General features: G+C 31.1%; 3 protein-coding genes across 13 annotated transcripts in view; 1 reads left to right on the forward strand and 2 right to left on the reverse strand.

The window, feature by feature from the left end:
• Positions 1-6,783: 6,783 nt before the first annotated feature.
• LOC115883674 (protein CREG1-like) lies at positions 6,784-12,686 on the reverse strand. The gene is made up of 6 exons (XM_030902057.1): positions 12,426-12,686; positions 12,238-12,364; positions 12,025-12,179; positions 10,016-10,135; positions 9,875-9,956; positions 6,784-7,120 (listed from the first exon to the last, which is right to left on the reverse strand). The coding sequence occupies exons 1-6, from the start codon at positions 12,444-12,446 to the stop codon at positions 6,945-6,947; spliced, it is 681 nt and encodes a 226-aa protein (XP_030757917.1). The 5' UTR covers positions 12,447-12,686; the 3' UTR covers positions 6,784-6,944.
• A 2,845-nt stretch (positions 12,687-15,531) lies between these two features.
• LOC115883653 (leucine-rich repeat protein soc-2 homolog) lies at positions 15,532-19,121 on the reverse strand. The gene has a single exon (XM_030902039.1). The coding sequence runs from the start codon at positions 18,880-18,882 to the stop codon at positions 17,188-17,190; it is 1,695 nt and encodes a 564-aa protein (XP_030757899.1). The 5' UTR covers positions 18,883-19,121; the 3' UTR covers positions 15,532-17,187.
• Positions 19,122-19,514: 393 nt separating this feature from the next.
• The window catches only part of LOC115883629 (protein lap4), a 175,156-nt gene continuing 167,752 nt past the window's right edge, over positions 19,515-26,918 (forward strand). For all 11 annotated transcript variants that reach the window (XR_004050415.1, XR_004050416.1, XM_030901989.1 and 8 more), the window contains exons 1-2: positions 19,515-19,826; positions 20,011-20,128. Coding sequence is in view for 9 of the 11 variants with exons in the window: in XM_030901989.1 (XP_030757849.1) it covers positions 19,665-19,826; positions 20,011-20,128 (280 nt within the window). In the remaining 2 variants the exon portion in view is untranslated. The remainder of the gene's footprint in view (positions 19,827-20,010; positions 20,129-26,918) is intronic.

The following is a 26,918-nucleotide window of genomic DNA, read 5'->3' on the forward strand; positions in this document are numbered from 1 at the left end:
CTTATAATTGTAAAAATTTCATTTTCAGACATTGGATTTAAGAAGAAGCTTTTATTACAGATTTTTGAGTTTAAGTTTTTATTTAGAGGTCTTTTTTGTTAAATTTTTCCCTACCCTGCAAAAATATTTATTAAATTCGTTAGCGATCTCAGATTCCGTAGTCACCACTGACCCGCTCTCAGCCACAACGCCGGCAACAGATGACCCTCCTGTCACTTCATTTGTGGCCAGTTTTATGGTTTTCCACGTTTCCTTTGAGCTACTAAAATTAGAACTAAAAAGAGATTTAAAATACATGGCTTTGGCTTTACGAATTAAATTAGTTAGTAACTTTCTGTAATCAATAAAGTTTTGTTTGGCTGTTAAATCATTAGGGTTTAGAGAATACAACTTTTTGAGTTTTTTTTTATAGAATATATATATATTTTTATAAAATATATATTTTTATAAAATATATATTTATATTTTATAAAATATATATATTGTCTTATAGATGTAATAATGCCCCTGGTGATCCAGGGTTTTTTGCGGCGGTACTTACATTTCACATAAAATGTTCTTGTTGATAATTGTACATATTTATCAAGAGCTTCAATGAACTCTCCTGATGCACAGGTGTCCGGGCTACGCTCCGTCAAAACACTTTCCCATTCTTCCGCTCTAACATATGATTCAAATTAGCTAGAGATGAACTTTTTTACGAATTTATTTTTACTATTATCTGATTTCCGAAGTTTGATGTCAAGAAGGATGGGGAAGTGGTCCGAATGACTACCATATAAGGAGACTGCATTCGATTTTCTATCAGAATTAATAAAAAAGTGATCCAAGCAAGACAATGCATTGCCCTCAATTCTGGTTGGACAATTAATTTTACTTATAAAACCATTAGAATAAAGTATATTTAGGTATCTACATACGTTAACGTCAGACAAAGAGAGTGTATTTACATTTGTGTCCCCACAAAAAATTACCCCCCTTAAAAAAAACTTAAATTGATGGTTGTGCTAAGTTTAAGTTAGCACCACCACCATTGGAAATAAGTGAAAGAACATAATTAGGAACCTTACAGTATAGCAGAAATTTGCCGTTTTTTGCCGTTCATAGATACAATAATTAAAAATGAATATCCTCCGATCATTCTCTATCCCCCTGCACCAAAATATGTAATACCGTCAAAGTCATATTATATTAAGTTAGCACCATAGATAAAAGAAAATAATCTACAATTAAGATAGATATGAAACTTAATAGTAAAATTTTGGGTCAAAGCGCCCCTCCGTGTTTTTAGTGGAGATTACGTTTAACCTAGCGCCTTCGCCTTTTCTGCTGTAAATGTTTTTTATGTTTATATTTGAATTCAAAGGATTTTTTTAAAGTTACACTGATATATTAGTATATCAGGGTAACTTTAATAAGACATAAGAATATATATATTTTACAATTTATTTTTTTATTTATTTTACAGAGTTTCATGTAAATGATCGTCGACTGGCTGTCTAATGAATAGACCGAGATTTATAGATTTTAAAGCGAACGAAAAAAAAATCAAACAACGAATACATATATTTTCTTTTATCTAAGATACATACCTTATCGTCTTTTGGAAACACGTACATTTTTGCAGTTTTGTTAGTTTCTTTGCAAGATGAAACACAACAAGAAAACACCATTTTTACAGTTAATAAATAATAAAACTATTTCTGACTATGATATTTAAAATTTAGATAGATAGAAAATTAAAAAACAAACGAGTATTTGCAAACGCAGGGCCAAATTCAATAAAAATCAAATTTTTTCCTGCGAAAATCAGGCTTTTTTCGCTGAAAAGGTATTTTTTGATTTATCAGCAGTCATTGTCAAGTTGACAATATACAGGGTGTTTTCGAATTAGTGTAAAAAAATTATGGTGTGATTCCTCATATGTTCTTAAAACAATTTTTATATAATCATTAGGTCTAAAGTACTTCCTTTCTGTTCTACAGGGTGTTAAAAATTTAAAAAAATCGATATTTTTGCTTAACATAAATGGTACACCACTGCTTTTTTAAAGAAAATATATTTTTTTCTTGACTGGCCATCCTTTTTCAACAAAATTGATCTTTTGAGTTTTTCTTATTCATCAAACGGTTGTCGAGAAAAAAATAAATATACTTATTAAGAGCCCACCTTAATTCGTTTTCTAACGATTTTTTATTTTTTAGATTAATTAGGAAACACCCTGTATATGCATATCACAGGCAACCAAATAAACTAGTAACCTCTAAAAATTATTTTTCCTACCACTAGCGACATACCGTGTTTTTAGTGTGTACTAAATTATTTTATCAAAATTTCACCATATAAGTTTCCAGGCAATGGTTAGCACAACCATTCCAGTAAAAGTTCAGTAAAATTCCTGAAATTAGGTGGAACATTTGCCTTAAATTAGCCGTAAATACACCATGCAAACGAAAAATTTGCCGCTCTGTTATTTGTTTGTAAAATCAATAATTTTTAAATTAACGTAAACGATAACGTTATTTTAGCGCGATTTTTGTTAATTATCACTAAATCGCATTAATCAGGACTTTTTAGTATAGACTTGGTGCATTCTCCGATCGGAAACAACTGGTATATAGTGTATATGTTACGGTTAAAGTCGGTTAAAGTCCGATGTCCGGTTAATGTCGACATTAACATGTTAATGTTTGGGTTAGGTTATGTTTTTGGTTGTTTTGTTGATCTGTTATATACCGTGTGTTATATGTGTGATACCGTAACATACATATGTATATTATACAAATACACGGGTTTAAATAGCGATTTTAGGAAAAAAATAATTATACAGGGTGTTTCAAAAAACATGTGCCATCTCTCGAGGGGAGATTCCTCACATAAAAATAATATTTATTTTTCATATCTACATAGGTCGGATTCTGCTTTGTTTCGTAGGTCTACAGGGTGTTGAAGTCTTAATAATCTTTCGATTTATTATAATTTTCTACCAAGTATTTTTAGTAATTCATATGTAATTTCGAGGGTAAAAGTTACTATAAGTAATACATATTTTAATGCGTATAATTCCGGTGATAACCCATATACAAATATACACTGATCCCTGGTGAATGTCAACACATTTTTAGCATTAAAACATGTCGCATTTATAGTAATTTTTACTTTCAAAATTTCATTGGAATCGCTAAAAGTACATGAAAGAAAATTATAATTAACCGAAAAAAAATTAAGACTTTACCACCCTGCAGCCACGAAACAAAGCAGAATCGGACCTAGGTTGATATAGAAAATACATTTTATTTTTACGTGAGGAATCTCCCCACGAGAGATGGCACATGTTTTTTGAAACACCCTGTATAATCATGCTAAAAGTGTTATCTAAAAGTATAATTTGTGAAAATTCTAAAAATAAAAACAAAAATGTAAAAACTTTTCACACTAACTTGTATTATAATTATTTATTATTCCAGCTAAAAAAACTTTTTAGACGAGTTCAACTACTGTAGCGAGCATGGTTTTACGCACCGGTTTTGCTAGTGGGGTCATAATAATAATTGGGGCTATTTCGGCTATAACGGAATTTTTTAAAAGTACATAATTATAATTTTAGAAAATGTTCATAAAATATTTAATCACTAGTTGTAGCACAGGTTGTAGTAATCATCATATAACCTTTTTATCCACTGAAAAAAATATTGTTCATAATATTAATGAACATTGATTATTAACTGTTGTTTCATTGGGACAATGATTTTTTTCATTAATATAATGATTTGTTAATCATAGATCGATGTCCGATTTATTAATATTATGAATCTAATTTCATCAATATAATGAAAATCTGGTTATTAAATTAATGTAAGATTTTCATTAATATACCCAAGCAGCATTTGGACGTCGGGACAACGTTGTGTCACGCGACCAAACGTCGGGGCGCAACGTCTGCACAACCTCGTGCCAACCCTAGTCTGCACTAGTTTGGAGAATAATTTTTGGGTCGAAACGACGTTGGATACCGACGTTGGCTAGAAGCCTAATTTAGTACAAACTGCAACGTTGTTTAAAATCCTAATTCACAGAAATACAAAACTAATATGGCGTCTAAGTCGCGTTTTATCCTAAATTGGGATAATTATAGTAAAAATATTATATTTATAATTTAGTTAGAGACATATGTCAGATGGCAGTGAAGGAAAACAAAACAAAAGTATTTAAGTGTGGAGGATGTTTGAAGATCATAATTATTGAAACACTTTAACCGACTCTGTAACTCGTTACCCAAGGTAAAAAGTTAAACGCAAACAACTTTATTGATAAATGTATTGTTTCTACTTTAAAAAATACTAATGGGCCTTGAAATTAAAGAAGTTTTAAAAATTTTCTTGAATTTTTTTTTTAGTAAAATGAGAATAATTTATTCGCATTCGAAAAAATTGTTTCCGCGTATTTTTTAGGGTCAAATATTTCAAGTTAATGTATTCAAAAAGCAGGAATTGCTATTTTAAGAACGAAACATTTTCTTATTTAACAACATGGCGGCTTTAACTTTGTTGTTTTGGAGATTAAGATGGAGTAGTTCGAGTAGTCGCATACTGGACTAATAAAGTCGCAGTTCGGCCTTAACAGGTAGTATACTAGTCGCAAGATTGCCTAATTTAGTCATTCTAGAGTCTAGCTTGTGCCGCCCTCTATAATCTAAATAAACGAGGAAGTGTCGGTAATATATGTCGATGTATATTTAAATTTAGTTTTATATGTACCTTTCTTATGTCCCATTTTAATTAAGTTTTTTTTTTATAAAAACAAAAACAGCACTGAACTGTCTGACTGAACAGAACAATGAATTGAAAATTTAAGATTTAAGGTTATGGTTCAATACAGTTGCAAAAAGGTAGTGACTCTACGTCCTACCAACGTAAGAATAAGGAAATCTAAACAACGTTGGAATTAGTAAAACAGACGACGTTTGCATAACGTTGGAATAGGTCCTGAAACTGACGTCGGAAAACTCTATATTATCCAACGTTGTAACTACGTTGTCCAAATCACCTAAAGATCACTTAAGCAAAAAAGGTTACAAGACAACGTTTATTCGACGTCGCAGAAGCTTCTACTTTGCTGTAGTACTAGTCCAACGTCGGCACAACGTTATAAAAACGTTTAAATTTATTTTAATACCCAAGGTAGGGAGCTAACTATTTTTTGTAACTAATCCAACGTTGTGTTTAGTAAACATGTGGTCGCAAGTCGTGAAATGAAAATGCTACTTGCAATGAACGCGTTCTTTATTTTAGTGCTGAAACTTTAATAAACACATATTCATTATATTAATGTACTAAATCATTGTGACAATGAACAATGTTATTAATACAACGAACACACTACATTATATTATTGTACGCGTTTACTTATTAATATCATGAATAAAATATTAGGGCTTAAATGTCCGCCATGTTGATCGGTTAGTTTGGTACTTTAATAACGTCTGTGTGGTTGAGTTATTCAGTGAGGCTTTAGTTTCATTAGAGCAGTAAGTGTTCTCTTCAATATTTTAAATATTTTAAATAAAAGTCCTATCGTATTGTAGTTAATTTGTTGTGTTGTTAAATCAAATTCCGCTGTGTGAGATCTCTGGTGTGGGTATTCATTAAAACAGCGGTTTCCAAATATGTTTCAGAAGATAAAAAACAAAAAGAAGAAAAACATAGTAACAAGTCGAGGCATGGAACTAATTATGGTAAATTCGAGTGTTCTTTTAATATTTGGCATTTTAATTATTTTGATATATGTCTTTTAGAACCGGAAGATGTTGAGACCAGCCTTCAAGCCCTCAAATTCGACAATTTAACATCGTACCCACTTGATGCGACTTGAAAAGCCTGTTGCAAATTCGTCTAGACGTTATCAAGTCTAAGGATACAGCTAATATAATGAAGAAATGGTCTTTTTATAGAAATCCCTCAGGATATCGACTGGTAAATTAATTTTCTTATTATAATTTACCCTCAAATTAATAATAACATTACTATTCTCTTCGTCGATTCGATTTTTTAAATTTTTATTTGTATATTATGCTATATCGAGTTTAATAAATTATTATTAGTTTATTGCACTTGTTTTTTTATTAATAATCCCTAATGGAAAAATTTACTGTGCTCGTAAGTAAGTCGGCATTATTAGTAATTTTGTTACCTTTGTAGCTAAGGGCTTGTTCAAATGGAAATCTATTTATAGTAGAATTATTTCAGGTAGTTGGCTGGGAAATGACTATCAATGACATTTCATATCAATAACAGCGATCTTCATCATTGATTATACGGTGTAACAAGAGTTACTAATAGTGTCGACTTTTAAATGTATAACTAAATAGGTTATGAAATTATTTCATTGTATTAATGATAACGGTTCATTAATACAATGAAATAAATTTCATTGTATTAATGATACGGTTCATTAATACAATGAAATTATTTCATTGTATTAATGAAATCTGTTCATTGTACCAATGAATGTGTTCTTCAAATTAATGAACACTGTTCATTGATTTAATGAACTTAAAATTCATAGAGTTAATGAATTACTTTTCATTGTGCCAATGAAATCGTTCATCGGCTCAAAATTAATGATTTAATTCATTATATTAATGAACTTTTTCATTATATTTATGTCGACTTTTGGTTCAGTGTCCATAAGTCTCCACCGCGCTCGAGTAAATCCCCATTTAGCATCTTGGGCTCCCCTACTATAAAACATCGGAAATAAATTGAAATAAAACACAACATTAGATATGATATTAAGTATTAAATATATTTCGTGCGTAAATTTACAGTGTCCAACACAATTAAGCGATATCCTTACGCAATTACACCAGAATGGGCCCGTTCTAACATTTCACGCGCCACAATGGTTTCGGACGTCCGCACGTTATCGCTAGAGGTCGCCTGTCATCACATGTCGCCGCTAATGTGTTCCACTGATACCCTTCGCAAGTGCGAATCGTAATTGATGGCGCCAGTATAGTTCGGGTTGAAATAATCGCTCAGGCTGACGTATTTGATGCCGCCGAAGAAGTCCAGCACGCAGATTTGATCCATGTCGATTTTGGCCACGTAGAAGTCATGATCTAAAGAAAAGTACCCCATATAACACAACACAATCCTATAGATATCTTGAGGATATCGATTTAAAAGTAATTAATGCGATCTATAGGGATATTAACTGGTAAGTCAAGAAATTATGGGATATCGCTACTAGGCATAAAAAATGTCATCTTAAATAGACACATAAGAGGCAAACCTTATTACGATTATTTAGATATTTCAACTTAAATACAAGGACGATGCCGATAGACATTATAGAATATTTTTAGGGCATTATATGAGGACTGTTATTTGACAATACTTACTTCATCCTTAGTTTATAGTAAAAACGTTTGCGATTTAGTTTTATTTAGCCACATTTTGACGTTATTCATTGGATATTTTTATTAACAGCTCTAAAATATACCTACATATTATGTCAATGAATTTTGCGTCAAAATTTAGAAGTTTATTTGTATGAGTTAAGAGCTTTCAATTTATGCTGTACCATCGAAAAAAAACGGCGTTCAATTGGCTTGAAAATTACGATCGATGACATTCCTCCTATAATTTTACGTACAAAATAACAGCAATCTTCATTTCCAAGCCACCTCTGACGCCGTTTTTTTCGATCGTATGGTATTATACCAGATTATACTACCCTTTATGGAGTTTAGCAGTTTATGTCTAGCAGCAGAGCTAGCAGCAACAGTTTACATCAAAGTTAGCACACAGGATACAGGTATAATTTCTAACACCACACATTCCAGAAACTCACAATTTAAACCCAAAAATAGGATTTCTGTTTGAATAGATCAAACACGAAAATGGGTTTAGAGATAAAGAACAAGCGATTTTCAACAAATTTTCACCTATAATTTTGTCACAAATTCTTCATTGTGAGAACCTGAGTTGTTCGTCGTTTTTTCGACATTAGTTGAGGTTAGGATAGAATTTCTGCTAGAACAAGGCTAGAACTATGAGTATAAGAAAAAAACTAAGTCAAACTCAACCAGTTTTGTTAGTTTCAGTCATTTTTAAGCCCATCCAATATCGACAAACGACCGAATTCACCTCGAATTTCACTAAATCAAAGAACTGAATAATACACGATGCAAAAACCATCAAAACTAAACAACTGTCGAGATGGACTGTGGGAAATTTTTTGCGCGGGCGTTTTAAATTCTCTGTATTACTGGGAGTGGCCAACCTCATAAATATCCAGATTATCCAGAAGATACCAACAGGATATTTTGTTGCCTTGACGTAATATATATATATATATCTATCTGTATGGTTTATTGCATTTTATGTAATATAAAAAGTAGTACATTATTTATTTTTCCTAAATATCTAGACGATATTGTTAGGATATTTTATTATCATGAGCATGTTGGATATCTCAGCTGGATGTACATTAGATATACGACAGAGACATCCATAGGATATTCTATTCTGAGACATCTATAGGATTTCAGGATGTCTGGAGGATATCCTATAGATGTCTTTATAAGATGATCTTATAATGGGACATTCCGACATTCTATGAATATCCTGCGGATATTGTGTGTTATATGGGACGTCAGTATCAGTATATAGAGAATAATAATTATGGAGTGTAGAGGTAAAAGGAATTATCTTCGTGTGTATTGAAAAGATGTCATCAAACAAGGAATACTTAAGATGGCGCTGCTGTAGCAAATGTTCTACATTTGAAAGAAGCGGGAAAAATTTTTAGAAGAGAAAATAAATAAAAAGGAGATACATAAATATGCGATTTCTGAAGATGCGTGTTGTCTCTCTTTTTGACTAACTTCACTTTATAACTGCTAAGTTCAGTTTGCTCATATTGCTCGTCTAGCTGCCTGTAGACGTTGGGTTCACGATTTACTGCGCATCACATTTGTACAGGGTGTCCCACTAAGAATAGCTCTCGGCTGTATCTCGGAAAGTATATTAGCCGTAAGGCCTACGGAAAAAAAGTATTTGTAATTTAAGAAGCTATGAGAAATTGCTGAAAAATATTTTCTAAGTTTGTAGAACGGCCGCTAGAGCTATGCTCTAGGCGCAACTGCTATGGAAAATAGAAATTTTACAGATTTTTACCTAGATAAAGGGTACAATAAATAATAGCTCCATAATCTTCAATAAATTTTGGATTTTTTTTTTGTTAGAGCTTGTTTCTCCTATCTGCTAAAATAAAGTGGTGGGGGAAGGTTAGATCTCCTTTATTTAAATGTTAATAACTCCGGACTGGATGATCAGAATCCAACAAACAAGGGCTCGTTTAAAAGAGCGTTCTTTACTCTATATTATGCCATAAAAATAATAATAATAATATTTTGGACGTAGACGCTAGGGGGCGCTGATATACAATTTAACAAACATTGCGCGTTTTTTCAAAAAAAAATAAATACGATAGTATATGTAATTTTAGCTGATAGTAAAGAGTAATAAAAGCTTAAAAAGTCAGCGAAAACCGCACCTTAATATCTTCTTTCAAACCTAAGATACTAGCAAAATTATAATAAATACGAAAAAATAAGCCCTTAGTTACCTTTTTATACCACGGTATCAATAGCCCTCTTGATTAAGCCTTTAAGTTGAAAATAATTTCCAGCAATTTTTCATACGCTCTTTTTTAGCCATGAATATTTTTTTTCCGTAGGCCCTACGGCTAATACTTTCCGAGATACAACCGAGAGCTATTCTTAGTGGGACACCCTGTATAGGGTCTCCCATTTTCGTGTGTTTTATAGGATAAATACTCCTTCTATAGTATTTTTATGTAATAGTACCTAGAGGCCATAAACGCATCTCAGGATGTCTTTCGAACAAAGATTCTTTAGCAAATGCATACTCTGAACCTGATTCTGGTAACTGCAAATTAAAAAAAACATTTTATACACTTAACAAAGTTTTATAAGTTCTAAAGATACCTTTACAAACTTTCCGGTAATGATAACTTTGGGGCATCTAGGATCCTGAGGATCATACGCTTTTTCTGAGCAAAAATCTACTTCAGCCAAGGATGCCATAATTGTAACACTATTATTTTTCTACAAATAAAACAGAAAATATATAAATTGACTTTTTAATATTGAAAGCGAGGGGTAAACCGCAGTGGAATTATGGTGTACACTATGAAGGAATTCTACAGGAATTCCAAGGAATTACGAGGAATTCCAAGGAATTCCATAGAAATTACTAGGAATTCCAATTATTTCCGTAAGAATTCCAATGAATTCCAAGGAATTCCTTAGAAATTTAGAGGAATTCCACAGGAATTAAGAGGAATTACAAGCAACTTTATAAAAATTAACGAACATTAGTAAACCATGAATACTATAATAGGTAGTACTAAATTTAAAGAAAACGTTTTGCAGGCAATTTTTACTATCCGTTTTTCGTTTTCGCTTCCAAATTTCCCAATATCAAATATCTACAGGTTAGATATTCTTTTTTAATTTAATATTGTACCCTCGATTATATATCTAAAATATTTTCCAATAGTACGGCCGAACCACCCCGAAAGATCTACTTATAACGTTCCCTGATTTCGCCATTTTAAAGAAACCCTCATAAGATTTTTTTATTCATCAGAAAGTGTAAAGTTGATTTTTTCATTTCCTCGGAATAATACCTAGGTATATACTATAGGGAAATTAATGCAACTTTTAGGTGCACTTCATCAATGATACCATGCGTAATCTTATGGAATTTACTGGTGATCGTATTATGACGTGCAACTGAAGTTTTATTAATTTTCCTTCCTATAGATACGGGTATAACTAGGTACCTATCATTTTCAAAAATCGAGAAAAATTAATTTTAATAAGTAAGTGCCGACATATTTCCAGTATTTTACCTCATGATCCTCTATTAGTCCTAAAATTTAACTAAAAAACGCAAATCCTGTAATAGTACTTTTTATTGTTAGATCTAGTAGTTATAGAGACATTAGACATTTATAAAAATCACCAGAAAATTCATAGCGGAACTGGTGAAACCGAGGTGGCAACGCTGGTTCAGACTGAAAGAGTTACCGAGTTCGTACCAAGGAATTCCAAGGAAGACCTTGAATGATTGACCTTGACCTTGAAGACCAGGAATTCCAAGGAATTCCGAAGAAATTACGAGGAATTCTGAGGAATTATTTGAGTAAAAGGAATTACGGTGTACACTTTTCCCTCTGCGGTTTACCCCTCGATTGAAAGTACCAATAATTTAAACAACTAAGTAATATGAATAAATATAATGCTTTTATCTCCACTAATATCCACTAAATAAATAAAAATATACAGCAATCCATTTAAAAAACCCTATATTTTTAGTTTAAAAATATATATACATCATCCTGTATATCTATGTTAAAAAACGGTAAACATAGCAAATTTTTTTATTAAAATAATAATTTCTAACTGGATAGAGAATTTCCAATTTTTATTTTTTTATTTCTGATCACTAGTGCTATCTATTAACATGTTCGCGAAGTAACAGAATATATAAAGAAATGGTTTCTTTCAAGCTGTAGCTTCGAGCATTTGTTGGTAGATGCCACTACAAATCAAAAACAGGTTTCTTCATATCAGGACTTCATATACCAATCAACAGATGACACCACCTGGACTACTTGAATTAGAATCCACATTTAAAATGAATTTAATCAAATATTGTGTAGTATAATTAAAAAGTAGTGAATAAATAATTAGATAATGATATTCAAATATACAGAAATAATAAATCAACTGGTTCCTCATGCATCACTATTTAAAATATGTAATTTATTGTAGTAAAATATGCTAAAATAAGTTCAATATATAATTTTAACTATTATTTATATTTTGATATTTATTCAAATAGAGGAGATAAAAAAGTAATATTTACTGTAATAAACAAGATAATTGTTATATTGAAATAATTTCTCTGAATCTCTGAAAAAACTTACATCTAAATCTTTACCAGATACATCCATGCTGGTCATATAAAAATACGGAATTCCTGTAGAGTTGTCAACAGGTCCATCGCAGAATGATTTTAAACTTACAAATGGATATCCTAAGATAGATTTTTGTGTAGAGATCGTAGCTACAGATACCCAACCTTAAAAAATATGAATTTGAATAAATGCTAGATTTGTATTTAATTAAAAAGTTGTTACCAGTGTTATGAACAATGTATCTAGCCATTAAGGCTATTTCTCCATGTGGTGGTGGGTCTAAACTATTTATTTTATCTATAGCATTTCCAGAAATTAACAAGAAACACGATAGAAGTGTTAATTTTATCTAAAATAATATTTTTACGCATAAAAAATTAAAATATTAATGAGGAACAAAGAAAACTTACCAAGAAAATATCGCTATTCATTTTGTTTTGAACGCTTATATTAGTCAACAATGTGATTATTTTTAAATCCTTTGTTGATAAGCTCTAACTTGGATTTAAACGGACTGAATCAGTTACTGAGAAAAACTGAACGGTGCTTAGAGAAAACAGTGCTGTGAGACGCTGACTTTAAAATAGTTGATTATTCCGTGACGCGCCAGGGGTCATATAAGTGCTATATTTGGTTAAATCACATTAACGACAAATATCTTATATCTACCACGTCTCCCATTAAAATGGTGTTTGTTTATATTTTTAAATTTTTAATGTCTTTTTGATAAAATACTAACTTCCCCAAGGATCATATTAATTTTTTTTATTTAAAAAATTCGCAAATATAGAGGTCAACTTTTAAAATCTGACCTCTTACTAAATCAACAAAAATATATACAATGCCGATAAAATACGGAGTGTCTCAAAATCGAAAAAAGATATTTTAAAATAAATACCGCTGCATCGTTCTACAACACGACTGAAAAAAAAACATGAGGGATGTCTGAAATGAAGATGATTGTCATTTAAATAATAAAATTGAAAATTTTGTCACTAATCATCATTTCCAAACCAACTGCGCGGGTTTTGCAATCATTATTATATACAGAGTGTCTCAATATTCTGGGGACATAGAATTATTATTACAGTTGGGGGTTGGAAACAAGAACAGTTAACCTAATAGGACTGCTCATTCAGCCAAAAGTGTCCGCGTCCGCCAGGTGCATGCGAAAACTACTCGCTTTGTGACGTCATTGTAGTCCTTGTCATGGTTATTAGTCCTTATCCGGCAACCAATAATACACGCACATGCATTATTGGTTGCCGAATGCAAAACTTTTATTATTTAGTTTATTTATTTAAACACCTTATATCTATGCAGTATAGAAAATTAACTGTATAAATCGTATTAAATACTCGGATAAGGCATTTTTAAGAACAGCAGTTCCCATCAAAACCTTTTGCAAGCATTCTTTTTAGAGTACTTCCATATTTTGTTTTAAAATAATTAATAAACAAAATCGTGGGCACTTAGTAAGCACTTTGTCACAATCCACAACACAAAATGAACGTATTTATACACTCTAAAGCTCTAAAAACTTTAAAGACACCTTTTTCACATTTAAAATTGACAAAATAATTAACTCAAAATTTCTCAGCTGTTATTTTTTACCATAGGCAACTAATAATACATACTATCATGACAAGGCTTTGACAAGAACTACAATGACATCACAACTGTCAGCTGAAGCGCGGGAAGAGGCGAACGTACGTCTTATGAGGATGAGCAATCCTATTAGTTTACCGTTCTTGGGTTGGAACCTTTGGTGTTACACAGCAAAATAAAACACTAAATCACCACAATACACCAAAACACTTTTACTTTTACACTGGAAAGTTTGGTTGTAGTTTTTAGTTTTTAATCTTCTGCTGACGATGATGCTAACATTAGCGAAACGCGCGTCCAGTGTAAAAGTAAAAGTATTTTGGTGTATTGTGGTGATTTAGTGTTTTATTTTGACATAGAACTACTACGTATTTTTGGAATAAGTTCCTTGGACACAATTTACCTCTATATAAAAGTGTTCGTCTGTTAAAATAAAGATTTTTGTGAAAGTCAAATGTTAAAGCACTTAACAAAACATAGACACCCAAAATCTGATTCAAAACGGAATAACGGTTCTTAAAATGTGTAACGACCTTGAATAGATTTCCTGTAATTCTATTGGCTGAAATTTTTGACAGATGAATTTGACAGATAAAATTTCAGATGAATTTTTCAGCCAATAGAATTGTTGGAAATCGATTCAAGGTCGTTACGCCGATACGCCGTTTCTAGGATAGTGTGGATGCGCCCTGAAAGAATGTGTGTTTTTTTTTAAAGTTTGATGCCCTCTAACGGACAAACGAAGCACTATTGTCAGAGTAAGTAAACCGACGAGTAGCGACAGTCCGGTTTTCAATTTTCTTTGCGGCTGCGGCTGCGCGAAATAGGTAGTCTATCTGTCATATGAAGAAGGGAAGTTGCCACTGTTGCCATTTATCAAATATCTCTATATACTCTATTTCAAGCATGCCTCAGGCAACGAATCATTTCTTTAATTATTTATTAGCTGTAAGATATTTTATACATTCAAATTTAGAAATAGGGATTTAACAAAACAAAAAAAAATATGTATAAAACTTTATAATTAATGTCACTTCAAATTATGAGCAGTGTATACCATGTTTATAGGACCACTTCATAAGTTGACCAGTTATTGTATAGGTAGTCTATCTGTCAAACACGTCAAAAGAGAAAGAAAATTTGGTCCCACCACATCAAAAGAGCCGACGGTTTCTGTCGCTACTCGTCGATCCACTTACTCCGCTATTGTATAGAGGCATAAATTGTGTCCAATGAACTTATTTTGATTCAAAAAATACGTAGTAGTTCTATGTCCACGGAATATTGGAACACCCTGTATACATATAGAAGCCTTCATAATTTAAAAAGTTTTGTTGACTGTGATTCAACAGCACCTCAAAATAGAAAAAAATTAAAAATATTTCATTTTTTCTAATAAGGCCAAGAAAATAATTTAAAACGATTCTAAAATATGTCTGTTTTTTTCGAATATCTTCAGAAAGAATTAAAAAAAAAATAAATTTCAAAATGTCATTTTACTAGACATAAAATGCGAAATATTCATCCTAGAATTTGGGACACCCTGTACAGTAATATCATATTTATATTAAAACAATTAACAATAACACCTGATAAATGTTGGATTAATATTTGGAAGGATATGCTATTTATAAATGATTATATACATATAAACAACACGAAAATATGATTTTAAAATGACGCAAAAGGGTTATAAGTTCAAATTGTGGTAAATCCTCTAACTACAAACAACCTCTAAACTCAAAACAAGGTATTTCCACAGAAAAGTCTATTCTGTAATTCTTTGAATATTTAAATTTTCTAAACTTTAATAATTGTAAATACCCCTTTTGATAAAACATGAAAAGTTGAGTGAAAAAATAATAAAAGTTAATAGGCCTTATTTTTTAAACAAAAACAAAGTGTCAATAAAATACAGTATATATTTATAGCAAACAATTACAATAACACTTAATAAAGTTTTTTATTTCAATTTTCAGCAAGAAAATGCTACCCTTTTGTTTACATAAATGCATTGAAATTAAAAAATTTACAGTCATTACATAAATTTATCTGCATTATAGTATTTTTTCAATACTATACCTAAAACAATTCGTTAAATTGTTTAGAATTAATACAAAACAATCTCTAATAATCGTATCACATGTTATAGAGAGAATATGACGCCTATTTATAGACCTACGTACAAATAGCTTAGATCTTGTTGAAATGTTGATTTTTTAAAATACATCACAAGGTAAATCTTCAGATTATTTTATAATGGTAAATGTTCAATTATACATAGAAACATTTTTAGGGAAAAAAGTATACGCCACTGGTTTTTATTAACCAATGGCGTACTAGTAATTATGCATGATAGAATCGAAAAAAAAGGCAAAATTATTTACACAAAAAAAGTAAAAATTTTATTCTTTTTTCCTGAAGTAGATACGCACTCGTTTTGAACTAGATCAATTTTTTTTGAAATTGATATCAACTCAGTTATTCTATCAAAATATTTTTGTTTTGTCATTTTATCACACCACAAAATAAAAATATATACTTACGTATCTCATTATGGAGCAATAGATTATTACACTCTAATATACAGTTAACATTATTAGCAACAAATATGTATATACGATTGAGCTTTAGACATAGACAACTCAAAAATAATTTAAACATTAGAAACTTTTTAATTGTTAATGTCCAAAGCCTTTTCGATTATAACACCGTTTCGTTAAGCGTTACTAAAAACAATACACAGCTCAAAAATAAATCACCAATGTTTCTAACACCACGTCCTCTAAACGGTTTTTACAAAACAAAGCAAAAGCTATCTATACATACAACTTACGTTTAGGTTTCACGTTAATATTGTGCGTTTTTAGTTTTGGCTGATAACTAAACAATTATCGAAGTAAATCTAGAAACAATTTTTGGAGGCAAAGCATGATTTATTTGAAACAATAAGATATTTTACCTACTTAATAAATAAAAACAGGTAAAAACAGTTCTCAAAGTTACAGACTTATGTATAAAAGCAATGCCACAACGTAGCCAATAAAAATAAATACCTCAGACTGATGAGTTAAAAAAATATTGATATTAGAAAATGATTATTTTTTTAATTTATTTTGAAATAAATATAATACCTCTTTCAAAAATATCAAAGTATGTAATTTATAAAATACTTTTATCTCATTTTCATATCACTGTCATTCATTAATTTAACTGTTTAATATACTTTGCAATAGGTTACAAATACGGGGCTTTTGCATATTATTTAAAATACTTTTAAACAATAATTAAAACTATTGCACTTATTGACTGAGAAAACAAACATCCAACACACAGGATATTTACATCAATAATAAGCATTAATATCAAAACGCCATTTAGAAACTACACAAAAAAGAGTTAACACCCTGTATAACAAATAGATGAGATACATAAAAACTCATACTAAGTATAGACTCATCAACAAAGTCATAAACAGCAACATTTCATAAACTTTCATCAATATTTCTCATACTATTACAAAATTTATGAATCTTACTACTAAAGATCCTCTGGATAACTTGATCACATCGCCCTGTAGGGTCCTTGCATTTTTAGGTACTGGATGACCAATGATGGACCCCCCGCTACAATCTCACCTGGAATTTGAGAGAGGGGGCAATTTTCGATGCTCATGATTTGTAAATTTGAACACAGCGCCAATTCAAAAGGTAAATTGTGAAGAGTGGGATTATCGTTAACATAGAGAGACTCTAGATTTTCCAAAGTACCAATTTCTTCCGGAAGATAGCTGAGATTGTTCTCTCCTACGCTAAGGAATATTAGGTTGGTCAGATGACCGAGGGCACGTGGAAGTTGGGTGAGCTGATTAGACTGTACTATAAGTCTTTGTAGTTCTCTTAAATAACCTATTTCATTGGGAAGTTGCTCTAAACGGTTCTCTTCCAAATCCAAGACTCTTAACTTACGAAGGTTTCCGATATTTGGTGGAATTCTCTTTAGAAGATTGTTTGATAATACTAAAACCTCTAGAGCTTGAAGACACTGTATATCATCAGGTAATTTTGTGAGCTGGTTTGTGCCTAAATTCAATTCTACCATGTTAACCCATGTTCCAACATCTAACGGCAGAGAAGTAAGTTGGTTTTCTTTCATATTTAATTTTGTTAAATGTTTAGCTCTGGAAAATATTCCATAAGGAATTTTATCTATTTGATTATGCTCCAAATTTACAGAATCCACATCAGTAAACTGAGATGGACCTCCAGATGGAAAGGCTAAAAAATTGTTTCTTGACAATGTAATACTTCGTAGTTTGTTTAAACTTGACAATAAGCCGTCAGGTAGTTGTGAAATTGCATTTCCTTCCAAGTTAAACTCGTCCATTTCATGACATTTACTTAAACTTGCTGGTATGTGAGCTAATCGATTGTATCTCAGTCCCAGTCTAGTCAACTGCTGAAGATTACCAATAGATTCTGGAATATCTAACAATTCATTATGTTGAAGATCTAATGTTGATAAATTCACACAATTTCCTATCTCCTCAGGCAAATGCTCTAAGTGATTATGTGAAACATCAAATGTAAGCAAATTAACTAAACATCCTATACCAGCAGGCAATTCTTTAATTTTATTTTCTCTCAAACTCAGCATTGTTAGTGCAGTTAAATTAGCAATTTCCTCTCCTACATACCTCACCCTATTAAATCGAAGATATAATGTTGTTAAAGAAGTCAGCTTGTAAACAACATCAGGGATATCATTTAATTTATTGTGTCTCAAATCTAATACTTTTAAATTTTTCAAATTCTCTAAAGAATCAGGCAGACTAGTCAAAGAATTTTCACTTAATGCTAACATTTGAAGACTAGTAAGACAACCAATTTCAGCTGGCAACTGTACTATCTTATTACCATACAAATATAATTCTGATAAGTGATTTAAATCTCTTATAGTTTGAGGCAAGTGCGTAATGTTTGATTTACTTAAATCTAGTCTTTTTAAACATTCCTCCTTGCATCGTATAAACTCCTTTGCTACGTCTAGATCAGCTTGAATGGGTTGTTTGTTCTTTTTAGCAGTCGGTTTTAGTTTATTCGATTCTGGATGCTTAACAGTCACCACTTTTGGCCTAGAAATATCTCCACTCAATGAACCTGAACTGAATTTCTTCTGTTTGCCATGCTCTAAAGCACTCGAGCTATCCGCTTCCAACATATTGTCTTGATCTGGGAAGTAATTACTAGCCTGGCTCATGCTGTTAAATATTATATATAAAACATTTTGGCTTCTTTCTTATATGCTTCTGTGAAAGCCAAATTTCATAGTAAAAATAAAGGATCAATAACTTGGTGATCGTTCTATTACACTGTATGTTTTTATCTGTTACTCTATTTTGTATATAAAATGTCCATTAACAAATAATAATAATACTTTTTTCATAAAAATATGTAGATTTTTAATCAAAATATGCCCCCGCCCATAAAAATGCAAAACAAACGTCAAAATATGTCAGATGCTGACAACCAACAATACATTTGACATTTGAAGATCACTAATGATTTCCTTCCCTTTATTCGCGTGTAAAGAGTAACAGAGAAAGAAAATATTAATTTTAGAGAAATCCATTTAATAATACATTGTTTAGCGTCTAATTAAACCGACACACTAATTTTGCCAATATCTATGAATATATTAAATGTTTTTATGTAATAGAATTACAATTCTAGTCATTTTTTTCTTTTGAAAACCGCAATAACGACAAAGACAGACATGACCCTTTCATAGAAACGAATCAAGGTAGAATAATCTAAAAATAAAGTTGGCACCCCTGACGTTTGACATATTTCATGTTTTCTCTAGGGAATTTTCATTTACAGTACAGCGGGAGTGGTGTTCGAGTGTTGCTGGATTGGTGACTGTACGATTTCCGGGATAAATTTTCGTGTTTTCTGTAAAATATTTATTATAGTGGCAGTTTCAGTGAATACTTTTGACCAATTAATTTTGAATATGCACCCGAGTAAAAGCTAGTCGCGATGTTTCGGTGTATTCCAATTTTTAAAGGCTGTAACAGGCAAATTGACTATATTGATAAGAGGCACAGTTCTCTTCCCAATGTTCCAGAGGATATTTTGCGGTATTCTAGGAGTTTAGAAGAACTTTTACTCGATGCTAATCATATCAGAGATCTTCCAAAGGTTAGTATCATAATAACTAAACGATTTCATTTGTATTACAACTTCTAAAATGTTCCTCAGTCAAAATGCAATAAATGCAAACTCTATAGATATTTGTTACATTTTGCTGTATAACTGAAAACAATGTAGTTTTGCAGAACAAGATTTGGTATACCCAAGATTTTGATAGTCCTTTATTTTTCAGAATTTCTTTCGGCTCCAAAGATTAAGGAAATTAGGCTTAAGTGATAATGAAATTCAAAGGCTACCTCCAGACATTCAAAATTTTGAGCATTTAGTTGAGCTGGATGTATCTCGTAATGGTAAGTATTGATATATTTATAAATTCATATTAAATAATATGTTTGGATTTGAAACAAATCACAAATAAAGAGGGGACATTATTTTTAGACATTTAAATTTATTTTTATTAATTATACCCTTAGGATTATACTATCATTATTATCCAAGGTTAAACCATTGAAAGGTTGTTTTAAACATTTGCATATAGGTAACTGTAAATTTACTAGAACTGTGAGTAAAATTCTTTATTTATTTTGCACTATTACTCATTTACTAGCTAATATATTGATAACGTTATTTATGGTTCATATATAGCTGTTATCTTATAATTTTTATCATATCAATAAAAGTGTTTCAACTACTTTATTGGCATTGGCATGTTTATTATGCTACATTCTCTCATAGATACTAGCGAGTAAATAAGTATAGGTAGTTGTTTACTATTTCTTCATCTAAAATATTTACGCAAGATATTAGACCCTAGTTTCAAAAAGTATTTTACCATGTGATACTTCTTTCTTCATCATTCTAACAATTAAATCAAATAAATAAGGAATGTTAAAAGCCATCTAATTTCTTTCACCTTGACCAAGATTATGGGAGTGATAATGTTCACAGATAATGATACCAATTGATCATAAAGTCATATCAGAAGTCATTTTCACATTGTTCAAGCTCTTACAACAGGTTCTAGCAACTAAACAAACAAACAGTGATAAAAATATATTAGTTGTAATGATTTAAACAATAAGTGAAAAATAATGACGTGTTTTATCGATTTAAGAGGTACAGTCAGGGCAAAGGAATGTGATATAGCTTCCACCTACAAAAATAACAGCTCTTTAATATTAATGTTTTTATTTTGGACTATAATAAATGATACGTACCTGTCGAGAATGAATTATTTAGGTTTAGCAAAGTTAGGAATGGAACTTAGTTGTTGTTTGAATAAGTTAGAAGTTAGAACTTTGATGTAAGAACAGTTAGAAGGCGGAATAAATATATAGGACTGTGTTTTGAGCTTCCAGTCCTAGATAACTATCTGACAAACTTGTTGAATTGTTAGTTGTTTTACATTGATAATCGGTAGTAATATTCTTTGCACATAAATGAATGAAATATTATGTATTATATGTATATAATATGTATCTGTATATGTGTATAAGTAAATAATATGTATGTCATACACAAATATTGACAATCAATACAGATCTTGTCTGTCACTACATCAGAAATATAGTGAAAATGTTACCTAATGTTCATTTATTTATTATGTAAGTTGTTTTTAAAGTACTTTGTATTTTTGTATGAGTAAATAATTTTTTTTAGTGAGTAACTGTTACATAATACACAACAAAACATAATCTCCGTATTGTTTATGATGTGTGCGCCTTGGAAAGTGAAATGGAAAGGCGGTTTTTCTCTGTTAATTTCGTTTCTAAGGAGATTTAAACTCTTTCATCGGTAACCCGTTCTGCGGTATTAAAAATAGAAACCGATCGAATGGTATTCAAAACGAAATAAATTACTTAAGTCGTAAATAGAGAAATATTTTTCATTTGGTAACGGTTCGTTTCAGCGTAGGGATGGGCATTTTCGAAAAAAATATCGATATATTGTTTTGATACTTTGTAAAATATCGATATCGACGAATGAATGAATATTTTCAAATATCAGATTTCTTAGTTTTAATTCAGAAAAATTAAATTTGGTATGTTACAGCCATTGCATTTTATATTGAAATTTAAATAAAATACAATTATTTTAAGGAATAATGTCAAAAGCTGACATAATATTGTCAAAATGTCAGATGAATCGATATTTGTGCACCTCCTTAATTTCAGTGACGCGTAACTAAACGCTGAAAGGATTGAACGATATGATTTTTTGTTGTCGTGCTACTTCAATGCCAAATCGGCCTTTGAGATGTTTTTATTCTGTGGTAATTTAATAATAATAATGTAGGCACAACAACAACAATAATAATAATATGCGGTCTACTGACTTCCTCTGTCATTATTAATAGTCACGGTTTTTTATGTGGTCAATTCCCGATAATTTAATAAGGTATCTCAAATACTTTAAGAGGTATGGAAAATTTACTTAAGCCGGTCTTACACGATGCGTCTAATGCCGGGTCCAGACCAAGGTTACAAAAAATAAACCCGATTTTGAGACAAAAACAAGACAAACTTGTCACAAAAAATGGAGACTTCTGACAAGACAAACTTGAGACAAAGTCAAAAGTTTAGTTATTGCGAATGAGTTTTATTAACCATGTCGTCAGTGAAAGGTGATAACCTGCTAACTGCATTTTTTATGTTAATAAGTTTTTTATACCATTAGAAAGAGAAAAAAATACTCTATAAATAGGGAAAGCAAATACATTTTTCCCATTAAAGAAAATTTGCTATTTTAACTCGATAAAATCTGCTAACTCCCAATGATCGGAAATAGCCACCGAAATGCTGCTATCTCCGTAATTTCCGTTACGATCACGCTAAAGCAAACACACGGTTTCTTATTCGTATGTTTCTTTTGTACAGTACGTCGATCCAGGTCGAACTAGGCCAAAGGGACCCGGGTGGCAATGTAAGGAGGGGCCCGCGTGGATTTTTTTGCGTATTTTTTTGCCTTACGTTTTAGTTAATTTTTCCCTATTGTATAGAGGGTGAGTCTTAAATAAGAGCAAATATTTTTAGGGGTAGTATATTTCGACCCAACAAACACGATTATGAGTTTTTTTGCGCGAATTTTTTTTTTGAAAATTTGGAATTTTTAAAGAAAAAATTAATATTTTTTTTAATTGTTAGTTTAAAACATATTTTGCTTGTAATGTAGCAAGATAGGTAGTAGATTAAATTTACAAGAAAGAAAATCCAATGATTCTCAAAATTATAGCAAAAAATTGGAAATTTTAAAAGTGAAATAACTCGGTTGTTTTGGATTTATTTGAAAAAACGACAAAGAGAAAATATTATGTTCCTTTTATCGATATTTACAAGCCCTGAAAATATTTGCACTTATTTAAGACTCGCCCTGTGTAGAAATCAGGGAACTACCCTAATGCAAGGCAAACCAATGCAATGCAAATGCCATAATGCAATGCAAAAGCAATTATTGTTAATAATAAATAATGAACTATAAAGGGGGCCCGCAAAGGTTGGGGCCCCCCTAATAGTTATATATATAATATGGCCAGTCCGACCCTGCGTCGATCCGTTCTGTAAATACGGGGTATCCGTAAAGGGTAAGGGGAAAAACGAAAATCTCTATATACGAGCAATTCATCGGCGTGTTATAAATAGTTTAAATAACATTAGTTAGTTGTACAAGAATTTCCATAATACCTAATCAGTTTTATTTTTTTCAACGTTTTTCCACGTAAATGATACATAATTTTTATAAAAATTAAAAAAATAAGGAGAGAAATAATAAAAATCACTCACTGTTTTTCAAGCTCGGTCTACTACCGTTATACAAAAATTAGGATAAGCATGGAAGGATTTTACTATATCTTCTAAGAATTTTAAGTTTAATTTTTAAATTATTTTCATATTCATTAAGTCCAAAATGCTGCTACTTCAGTTCTTTAAAAATTTATTCTTTTTTGGACTTATATGTTTTGCTTCTAGACCGACGATATTCTAAATATATGGTTATGAATATCATATTTTTTAAATTTAATTCATTATTTCTAAATCTGTTTGGGTAATATTCAATTCCATTTTCAAAATTTCAAACAATAAAGGTTGCTATCTCCAGAAGTATATTTTTATTTCTTATTTCTACAAGACGAATATCTGCTATCTCCCTATTGTGTCTGAAAAAAATTATGTAACACGAAATATTGAGTTTTATTGCACCCCATCAAATAAAATTCTTATCTCTTTATCATATTAACGCATGAAAATACTTCCTACATGTGTACATATTTTTTTGTACCGTTTTTTTGCTCTTCTGTAAAATTAGAAATAATGGAGTTCATGCCACATTTCACCGACGATGTGTGATTTTACTGGTCTCCTACAGTTGGCAGCACACGCCATCCACACTGCGCCGACAACTTGTCGCAAAATATACGAACAAAACATAGACACTTTAATCTTTACCGACTCGAGACGGGACATTGAAAAGTCTCCGAATTTTACACGATGTGGCAAATGTTCATGTGTCCAACGTTGGAAGATGTTTGCCACATCATGTGGCACTGTGCATCATGTGGTTCTGTATTTTGATTATTTTTCAACGATCTCTACGAAATTTATTTTATTTACCTTCTTAGTTATTAGATTTAATTTATTTTTAATTTTTTTTTGACATAATCGACCTTCTTATTGTAACCAATGTATAATACACAATAGTTTAATTCCAAAAACGTAGTAGTTCTATGCTATGTCTACTGAATGTTGGGACACCCTGTATAGTATGGACATCTGTATCAATACAATATATACTAATATATAAAATCCTTAAGTGACTGACACACTCATTAATCACGATCCTGCTTATATGTTCGATATGAAGGGATTTTTCGAAATTCCAGTTCCAAGAGGGTGAAACCACCCCTCAAATATTACAATATTTTTTATTTAAAAAACGGTCAAGTTTCCGAAAAAACGCTTAAACACGTATATTTTATTTTGTTTTTTTACATATTTTAAGATTTTTTAAAAATGTATACAGGGTGTTTCGAAAAATCTGGTCATTGATTAATCACGATCCTGCTTAAAGCGCTTGACGTAAAAAGCTGATTTTTGGAAAACGGATTGACTTTAGGGTGTAGAGGTTCGATAAGAAGGGATTTTTCGAAACTCGAATTCTAAGGGGGTGAAACTATCCCTCAAATATTAAAATATTTTTTTTATTTAAAAACCGGTGAGTTTTTCGGAAAAACTCCTAAACACGTATATTTTATTTTGTTGTTTTACATATTTTAAGATTTTTTAAAAATTTATACAGGGTGTTTCATAAAATATGACCATTGAGTAATCACGATTCTGCTTAAACTGCTTGACTTTTAAAGCTGATTTTTGGCAAACGGATTGACTGTGGGGTGTAGAGGTTCGATAAGGAGGGGTTTCTCGAATCTCAAATTCCAAGAGGGTGAAAACGCTCTCAAATATTACAATATTTGTTATTTTAAAAACGGTTAGTCTTTCGGGAAAACGCTTGGACACGCATAATTTATTTTGTTTTTTTTTACATACATATTTTCAAAATGTTTTAAAAAATCATGCAGGGTGTTCCAAAAAGTTGGGTAATTGATTAACCACGATTCTGATTAAACTGCTTGAAGTAAAAAGCTTATTTTTGGGAAACGGATTTTTCAAATATTACCAAGTTATCATCATCATTACTAAAATGATTAATTCGACGCGAACGAAGTCGCTGGTACACGCTAGTCAGAATATAAAAATGAATTATACTCCTTTCTTAAACTTTTTATTGAAAGGTACCCTATCGAAAAAAACGGCGTCAAAGGCAGCTGCAGAATGACAATCTGACATTTTTGGCGAGGTCAGTCTCTAGTAGGGCATTCAATCCCGGGATCCCGGACATTTTTTCAATCCCGAAATCCCGGGATTGTATTTTCTTTAATACCGGGATTTTCGGGATTCATCATTACATTTTTTCCTTAATTTAAATCGTACACAAATCTTTCATGATAGTACAATATGCGCTTATAAACAACCCTGAATGTTTGATCAAGTTTGAAGATGATGAAGATCTAGTTTGAGTGATAATACTCTTGATCGGCTTGTTTTTTTTAAGAATTTTTTTCAAAAACCCAAAAAACCAAGTTTCCTCATCTTTGTTACTGCATAAGTTGTTATTTTAGTATCTCTTAGTAATCCTGTGTTATGCTGTATTCGATTGGTTATGTAAATTAAATAAAAAATGTATATTTTAGTTCCTTTTATGTTTTTTTTTGTTAAATAAACTTATATGTTATGTTGTTTTGTAATGGGGATGACGTTTAATTTATGTTAATGTTTTTTTTGTTCAATAAAATTTTGTAAAGAAAGAAAATATAATATAATTCCAACGTAATTAATTTTTTCGTGAATCCCGGGATCGAAAAATTATAATCCCGAAATCCCGGGATTGAAAATTTCTTTCGGGATTGAATGCCCTAGTCTCTAGACGTTATTTATTAAAAATTGACATAAAACATATTAAAAATTAACACTAATTATACAAAAAACTTAACAATGGATAGAACGTTTCCAGACACACAAATCTATTTCAAAAAAAATAAAAAAAAATAAAATAAATTTAAATTTCGAATTTTAAACTACACCATTTAAAAAATTAAATAAATTACAATATAAGCAAGAGTACTAGTCAAATAAATGACGCCTAGGGCTTGACCTCACCGAAATTATTATCGATTGTCATTTCCCAGCTATCTTCGACGCCGTTTTTTTCGATCGTGTTATATCAATACCTTCCAAATAACAAAAATGTTATTTACTCTGCAATTTATAAAGTAAAATACCATAGAAATGCCAACAACTTTTCCAGCAAATTGCAAAGGTTAATAACTTAGGTAGATTCCGATCAGCGTGGGTGTTTAATATCATTCGCGAGCTACGAAAAAAAAGAGGAAACGACGGATAAAGAGTAAACACGAATTAAAACAAAATAGGAAGAAGAGTCGAAAGATTATCTTGTCAATAAGAGTTCGCGTCGCGCGTTCGAGTCTCCCATGACCGCATCATCTATATTTTTACCCGTGAAGATGCTGAAAGCGTTCTGCTTGATGAAGGTCGTCGAACCTCCGAGTTCCACCTCGGGCAAGGTCTT

Source organism: Sitophilus oryzae, unplaced genomic scaffold (assembly GCF_002938485.1).
Source record: "Sitophilus oryzae breed Bouriz unplaced genomic scaffold, Soryzae_2.0 scaffold_1974_pilon_pilon, whole genome shotgun sequence".
NCBI classification, from domain to species: domain Eukaryota; kingdom Metazoa; phylum Arthropoda; class Insecta; order Coleoptera; family Curculionidae; genus Sitophilus; species Sitophilus oryzae.

Bases quoted from the DNA above. Each gene is read 5' to 3' on its own strand.
- LOC115883674 (XM_030902057.1), bottom strand. From the start codon at position 12,446: ATGAATAGCGATATTTTCTTG. The intron at 9,957-10,015 runs GTATCTTTAGAA...TTTAATTTGCAG, and splicing joins TTACCGGAAAGTTTGTAAAG to TTACCAGAATCAGGTTCAGA. The intron at 7,121-9,874 runs GTACTATTACAT...ACTTTTCTTTAG, and splicing joins GATGCGTTTATGGCCTCTAG to ATCATGACTTCTACGTGGCC.
- LOC115883653 (XM_030902039.1), bottom strand. From the start codon at position 18,882: ATGAGCCAGGCTAGTAATTACTTCCCAGATCAAGACAATATGTTGGAA.